We start from the raw sequence: 8,136 nt of genomic DNA, 5'->3' as shown, positions 1-8,136 counted from the left end.
TAGGTAAAGGAAAGAAGGGATTGACAATTAGTCATACATGAAAATTCACTTTGTGGTTTTGGGGTGTTACGGGTATTTTTTTTTACTGGCTGTTTAATACACTATGTGGCTTGTGGGAAAGGTTAGAACCATTCCACCTTTAGCAGTCCTGTCGTATTGATCTGGTTTTATGTCCTCTTGGAAACCCTCTGGCTTGGTCAAAATGTTGTCTTTGGAGATCAATGTTGTGTTTGCTCATGGCTCGGTGCCACCCTGACTGGCTTTCAGGTTTGTGAACAGCCTTGTCTACTACGGGCTGAGTCTGAACGTGACAAGTTTTGGCCTGGACATCTACCTGACACAGCTTGCCTTCGGAGCAGTGGAAATCCCAGCCCGTGTTGGTTGTATCTTCACGCTGCAGTGGTTTGGCAGGAGGAAAACCCAGGCTGTTCTCCTGCTGCTGAGTGGCCTCGTGTGTCTGATCATCACTGGCATCCCTGAAGGTGAGCAACCTCTTCCCATCCTGGAAGGACAACCTCTGGGACAGGAAGCACAGACCCCCAACCCTTCCCTTGCGGATGCAGGTCCTGTGCTCCCAGACAGGCTGGCTCACGTCAGCCAGGGCTCGAGCTGACCCTGGTGCCATGGCTACAAGGGACTTGGGCAACTCCCCAAGGCCCATTTTGATCAGCAAACTTTTGCTTGCAAATTGCGATAGGAGAGGGTAGAGCTGAGCCTGGCGGGCTGTCCACAGAGCACAGAGTTGTGCCCTGCAAAATGGAGTATGCGTGTGGGGGGTGAGATGGTGTGTGCAAAGTGCGTTGAGCATGGCCCCTGGGCTGGAGCTACCTCTCAGTCCACGCTCAGGCACTGTTCAGAGGCGATGGCTCCCCGTGGATGACATGGTTGTCTCCACGTGTCCCCAGCCACCATCCCTGAGTGGTGCTGGGCCCTCGTCCCACAGCAATGGTCTCTTCTCCTTCCCTCAGACCAGCCCGTGGCGACCACCGTCCTGGCCATCATTGGCAAGTTTACAGCCTCAGCCTCCTTCTCCACCTCCTACGTCTACTCTGCGGAGCTCTTCCCCACGGTTGTCAGGTGAGGTCTCCCCACGCAGCGAGACTTCCCTCCACTGTGGCTGGTGGCAGTGGTGGGCCAAGAGCCTACTTGTCCCCATGGCCACAGTCAGCCCCACGGTGGCCAGGAGATGCCGAACCCTGCCTGCGCCTCCCACTGCCCCTCATTCCCGCAGGCAGACCGGCGTGGGGCTGTGCTCGATGTCAGCGCGGGTGGCAGGGATCATGGCCCCGTTGATCCGCCTCTTGGGCCAGTACCACCGGGCCATCCCGATGGCCATCTTCGGGAGTGCCCCCGTGGTGGGGGGGCTGCTCTGCGTCCTGCTGCCCGAGACCCGCGGCACCGACCTGGCGGATGACACAGGGGATGGCTGCCCCCCAGCTGAGGTGGGTGCCTGGCAGTGCCTGTGCTGCCTACTGGGCATGGGCACCCCCAGACCCTCTTGGGCACAGCCATGGGGTGACCAGTGCTGCGGGAGGCCGTCAGCATTGCATGGGCTGGGGACATCTTCGAGGGCTGACAGCAGTGGGAGGGCAGGGAGTGGGGCTGCCCCACTGTTGGATGAGGGTACAAGGCCACATAACTCTGCCAAAAGGGATATCTCAGACTCATGGTGGTCACTGATTTGTTCCTGTTCATGGGATGGAAGGACTCCAGGAACCTCTGGTGCTTCGCTTGCCTCCTCCTGCCCTCTCCAGGAAAGGGCTGGTGCCTCAAAGCTGGTGCCTCCTGGCTTTTGGCCCCACATAGCTCCCAGCATCCCACTGCCTGTGAGACAGGTTGGCACTGCACCCCAATACTTTTTCTGGGAGAAGGGTGTCTGTGGAGGCCCAAAGAGTGAGTGGTGAATGGGAAGCCGGATCGCTGAAGTACGCCTGTCTCAGAGAAGGCTGCCATCAGCTCCTAACGGGTCTTTCTTTGCTTTTTAACTCTTTTTCCCTTTTATTAGGTCTGTGAAAATGCCAACAGCACCTCTGAAAATGGACATGTGAAAGGAAAAAATGGTGGCCAAGATGACGAGTCCACAACGACCACTTACTTCTAGTTGGACCTGCAAGTGGCTGCAGCTGAAGGCAGCCTGTGCGGGCTCTGTGGACACAAGGGTCTCCGTTTGCAGGACACCATCACCCCTCCAGCTGCCACTGCCAGCTCTTGTCTTTCCTTTCCTGCCTTCCTGAACCTCCCTCTACGGCTTGTCCTCAGGCACTGCACCCTGTCCCTGGTGTTCAGCAGTGCTCTCGATGGATGCTTTTCATTTATGGAAACAAACGACAGAAACCAGAAACCAGGATGGATGCAACATTTCCTCTTTTCTGTCCCTTCTCCAGGAGCGTGACACTGTAAACTTTGTCCGAGACACCCGCTAGAGCGTTGACTAGACTTGCCAAAGGGTACTGTGCTCCCGAAAGAGAAAGCCAGAGCAGATGCAGCACTGAAAACAATCTCACACTTGCAAGGAGGAGTGATTTCTCTTGACTGTCTAGCACGGTCTTCTCACCCTCTCTTAAAAACACTCCTTTTAATATTTCTTTTTTAAAATTTGAGACACTCAGCTGAAGAAAAAAAAAGAGATGTGATGGAAGAAACAGCAAGCAGAGAGCAGAGATGTCTGACAGGCAGCAGAGTTCTCGCCTTGGTGAATGAAACCGTGTCATGATGCTTAGTGCACGGAAAATTGTGCTGTCAGGCTGTGGTGTTGGACCATATTAATTTGTCTGTTTCAGGAAACTGGGAGATGTTCTGGCTGTTGGTCTCTTAGGAGAAAGTGCAAACTTTCTGGGAACGAGCATGTCTATTCTACTCTGTTCTAGTCTATTCCTTCTTCCTGTATCCATCTCTGTCTTTAAATGGTTTATGCCACTTTCCTGTTATACTATAAAGAAAAAACCTGTTTTTTCCCAGTGCTTTCCCTCCTCTTACCTCCTGCTTCTCAAGATGACTTTCTTTTACCACTGGCTTGGTACAGACGAAGCCCAGAAGTAACACCTTGGTGGTGTTACAGCTTTGTATAGAGCTCAAAGGTTATTTTCTGGGACTGTCAAGCAGCTTTTAAAGGAGACTTTATTTCTTCTCCCTGTTGTCATGCCTTCATGTCTTCCATGGATCAAAGTACCCCATGGATATGCAGTTTGATGCAGAACGAGGTTTGGATAAAATCAGTGACAGGGGACGATACCCCACCAGGAGGGGCTGCCTGTGGTGCCATCTTCTCTCTCGCGTTGCTTTTCACAGGATTTGCTGTGGTGCTCCTGTTCAGTGACCCTGTGTATAGAGGAACTCGATCCTTTTCCCGAGAGCATGCTTTCCTTCGCCAAGGCTGGTGGCTGCCTCCTTTGGGCTTTTATGGGAAATAAAACATTGAGGATAAAGGCTGAGGGAAGAGCTTGGAGCAAAATGCGCAGTTATGGAGTGAAGCATAGCTTCATTCTGCTCAGAGACTCTCTGTTTCAGCTCACTTCATAAATAAAGGTGTCCACGCACCTCTGATGTAGTTCTGCTTCTCTCTTATTCATGTCTCCAGTCAGCTGAAGATCTGTTTCATCTGCTCTTCCCTAGACCACTGCACCTGGTTAGTTTGAAGAACACCGGAGGGTGCACTTTTGGCTGAGGAGCACCTACTTCGACTCATGATGTTCCCAGCTCAGCAGACATGGGATGATGTCCAACGGGTTTTCTGCCTTAATATCTCTCTACCTGGTCTTCATATGGTCTTTCACTGTAATAAATAGAGCTCACAGTGCAGAGTTGAGTTAGGTGTGGTGGAACACCATGTGAGAATGCCAACACACTTCTGCGTGCACATGGGATGTTTTGGGCTCTCATCTTGATGAGGCTATGAGCAAAGGGTAAAAAATGCATTCAGTGTCCTGAAAGGATAACTAAGGGAAAGGGGATGACCCCTTAGCCAAGGGAAGGGAGCCAGAAGGCTGAAGAGAAGGTGAGGACAAAATGAGGTAGCAAGGTTTAGCTGGGAAAAGCAGGTGCAAGACCTTAATAGAGTGGCTTACCAAGCCCTGACCGGAGGGCTGGTTGTGGGAAGATGCGGAAGGCGGCAGTGGTGAGCAAATGCCAGCGACACTGAAGGGTTTGCTAAGGCATTTTGAATAATGTCTAAGCCTTCTTCAGTCCTTCCTGGATCAGACATGAGATCAAGGCCTGGTACTGCCCTCACAGCCTCATTTACGCCTGTCTGTGTTCAGGTCTGAATCTCTCAACCTCTGTTTCCCCCTTGGAGGAATCCCAGGTTCGTGTATCTCCCCACTGCTGAGGAAACTGGTCAGACAGGGCCAGAGGTATCTAAGGCATGGAGGGGCAGCAGAGCCTGGCCTGGCTCTGTTGACTAAAGTGAGGTGAGGAGATGTGGGGCAACACATCTGTTGCCAGAGGAGCCCCACAGGGACCACTGAGATGATCAGTGAGTCCCCAGTGCCAGCAACAACGAACTGTTCTGCAACCCTGACTCCTGGTTGTGGGGCAGAGGTGTCAGGATCCCAGACATTGCCCTTTGAGTAGAGGACATTATCCTCTCCTTCCTCCCAACCCCATGCAGGGAAGGGCCCGTGTCCATGACCTGAGGAGAAGCAGCATTAGTGCTGCTCTCACGACTGTGCACTGACAGTGCCAAAACTCAGATCCTGCACATGCCCAGCCCCATCTCCAGCTGTGGCCAGGTCTCATATGACAGTCTGTAATAAGGTGAGATCTTGTGCACCAAAGCCAAAGAAGAGAATGAGCGTCACCTCCAGGCATGGCAGGCTCAGGTTTGGGACACTCCAGCCTTCACAACGCCACTTCCACCAGCACAAAGCAGTCGGAAATCAAAGGATGCTACAAGTCTGAGTGATCAGCCTTCTTGTCCAGGAGCAGTGCTGTGGTTTGAGGAGATACCTTCATGAAAGGGCACGAAATACATCCTCTGCTTGCAAACAAGTAGAGCAGCAGAGGACACACTCCTCTTACTTTTGCGTGACACGAGTTGACACTGAACTGTTGTGGCTGAGCTGGCAGCAGCCAACCGAGGTCACTGTTAAAGGCCGACTGTGACGCTGAGTTGCAGCATAGACGACACAATTCAGGAAACTTCCACAGCTGCTCACAGAGAAAATACAAATAGATTGTTAATCAGGAGACTTGGAAATTAAAAAAAAAAAGTCCTAATTGAACCCAGTCATTCTGCTTTAACACTCTGTTTCTGCATTGTTTGTGGCTGATGGAAACCAAACTCGTTTCCATCTGTGTGTTAAATTACAGGCTTACAATTTCTGCGTAGAAAACACTCCAGAGCCAATAGCAGTTACAAAGGCCAACTGTGAAACAGTAGGAAAAAAAAAATCAACACCATTTATTATTCACATATTGCATTACAAGTGTCTCTTATCAAACTCAGAGTATAATTTATATTATTCATGTAGAAACTCAAATTCAACACCACATGGAAACAAAAGCTAAATACGCGTGTGACAGGGTTTCAGTGACATCCTGATCCAACGTCACGGCTTGGACCGCCGAGAAGGCCGACGAGCAGTAGGTACAGAGCCCGTGGCTGGCTTGCCCAGTACAACCACTCTACTGGCAATTCTTTATTGCTGTAAAACACGACAGGGATGGTTCCACGGGTACCAGTTTGCAAAGGACTGGGAAACGCGTCGGGAGGGCTCGCGCAGCCAGGCACAACAGGCCGGGCTTCAGCAACAGTTCAAGTGCGTCTTTTCCAAACGCAGAGCGACACACATCTCCTCTCCCTCTGACCACGAGTGTTTTGTTGAGCATCTGACAGACCAGTTTCCAGACAGCGATGCCTCACGGGTCTGCTTCAAGAAAGACTGGATTAGAGTAGACCTTTGTATATGCCTGTTCCTTCATTGCTCACTCCCCGAGCATCTGTAGATGTCCTTCTCTCAGCCTACTCCATCCTCTGCAGTGTCTCTCTTGGATAAAATTCCCTGTGTCCTGCTGCTGAACACAAGAAAGAAAGGAGAGATGATACTGTTTCTATCCTGGTTTCTGACATATTTCTGTTTGCCTTAAATCTGCACCTTTGGATTTCTTTTCCCTTCAATTCAAGGCTCCAGACACCCACCTCAGCTGGGGGCCGCTGCCTCTGTGTCATCCGCCAGGTCGGTGCCGCGGGTCTCGGGCAGCAGGACGCAGAGCAGCCCCCCCACCACGGGGGCACTCCCGAAGATGGCCATCGGGATGGCCCGGTGGTACTGGCCCAAGAGGCGGATCAACGGGGCCATGATCCCTGCCACCCGCGCTGACATCGAGCACAGCCCCACGCCGGTCTGCCTGCGGGAATGAGGGGCAGTGGGAGGCGCAGGCAGGGTTCGGCATCTCCTGGCCACCGTGGGGCTGACTGTGGCCATGGGGACAAGTAGGCTCTTGGCCCACCACTGCCACCAGCCACAGTGGAGGGAAGTCTCGCTGCGTGGGGAGACCTCACCTGACAACCGTGGGGAAGAGCTCCGCAGAGTAGACGTAGGAGGTGGAGAAGGAGGCTGAGGCTGTAAACTTGCCAATGATGGCCAGGACGGTGGTCGCCACGGGCTGGTCTGAGGGAAGGAGGAGACACCACCACTGTGACCTTCGTGGAGAAGGTTCACTTGAGAGCAAATGTCTCTGCAGTGGGATTTCTTGGGACAGCCCTTTCCAATGGACTTACTAGGAAAATCTACGAAAGAAATCATTCCCAGCATACCCCTTCCTGGCAAATAGCCTCTGGACAACTGGTAGAGAGAACCCAGATTTCTCCTGAGGCCTTGGGCATTTCCTAAATCTGCAACTGGAGTGAGCTACAGAGCCACCGCAGGTCTCCGGGTAGTGCCAGGTTGGAAATACCACATCCAGGAGCTTGAAAGGCTCACGTGACCCCTCTCTTTCCTCCAGCCTCACTCACAGCGCTCGCTCAGCAGCAGGGTGAGGGTATGGACTGTGACGATGTGTCAGTAGAAACAGATCAGTTGGGGGGGGACATTTGCTTCTCCTGTACATCTGAAGAAGTGAAAGACAGTGACATTTAAAATGCCTCTTGGTGGAAGAGGCCTTTCGCGTGTCTACACCCTTCCAAGAGGAGGTGATGATGTATACATATATATATATAGAGTAGGTGGATGTGATGTACATAGTGGGTAGTGGTGATACATTGTAATGGATGATGGTGTATAATGGGCACTGCTTGCCAAGGGCCGAGAGCTGTCGAAGGACCAGGCACAGCCCTGAAGGAGAATAAAGTCATGCAGAGAAGGGAGCGCAGCTCCTTGGGCTGGAGGCAGCTCAGCCCCTGAGAGCAAGAGTGGGTCTGCAGCCAGCCAGGCTGTGAGGATGAGTCCGAATCAGGACCAAGCTGGGGCTCTACCCGGCTGTGGTCTTGGCTTGGGAAGAGGTTGCTTACCTTCAGGGATGCCAGTGATGACGAGACACATCAGGCCGGACAGCAGCAGGAGGACAGACTGGGTTTTCTTCCTGCCGAACCACTGCAGAATGAAAATGCAGCAAAATCGAGCCGGCAACTCCACTGCCCCAAAGGCAAGCTGCGTCAGGTAGATGTCCAGACCAAAATTTGTCACGTTAAGGCTCAGACCATAGTAGACAAGGCTGTCTGCAAACCTGAAATTCAAGTAAAGTGGAATAGAGCATGTAACCAGATGGGTTTTCCAGGGTTTTGTCCTCAAAAATTATGGTGGTTAGACCACATGCTAATTATTTAAACTCCCAGCAATCTCTGTTTTGCTTCTAGTCACCACCTGTGACAATTCTGTAGGATGTAATTGCATGAGATAAAGCAGTATGGATCCCCATATGCTCAGCAATATTTAGAGTGCACCCAAATCCTCTATGGGGCATAAACCCACTCCAAGGCTCAGGGATTACAAAAGACCTGGAAATAATACAGCCTTTCTCACAAAACCTACAGCATCTTGAATAATCACCTTCTCCCCATGCTCAGATAAGGTAGATCTGGTCCATTATGGGGAGATAGAGAGATGGCAGGTAAATATAGGGACACAAAAATGACCCCAAAAATCACATGAAGTGAATTTTAGATCTTGTCAACAGTCAATCCCTTCTTTCCTTCACCTA

General features: G+C 51.7%; 1 protein-coding gene across 1 annotated transcript; it reads right to left on the bottom strand.

Moving 5' to 3' along the window:
* Positions 1–6,137: 6,137 nt before the first annotated feature.
* LOC104504979 (solute carrier family 22 member 13-like) lies at positions 6,138–7,662 on the bottom strand (the record flags this gene model as incomplete). The annotated part of the gene is made up of 3 exons (XM_010147457.1): positions 6,138–6,345; positions 6,500–6,608; positions 7,448–7,662. Coding segments are annotated over 3 exons (532 nt in total), but the record flags the coding sequence as incomplete, so codon positions are not given.
* Positions 7,663–8,136: the final 474 nt, after the last annotated feature.

Source organism: Eurypyga helias, unplaced genomic scaffold, assembly GCF_000690775.1.
Source record: "Eurypyga helias isolate BGI_N326 unplaced genomic scaffold, ASM69077v1 scaffold48082, whole genome shotgun sequence".
NCBI classification, from domain to species: domain Eukaryota; kingdom Metazoa; phylum Chordata; class Aves; order Eurypygiformes; family Eurypygidae; genus Eurypyga; species Eurypyga helias.
Note: the sequence above shows the minus strand (reverse complement) of the source record. Positions and strands in the feature narration are given on the sequence as shown.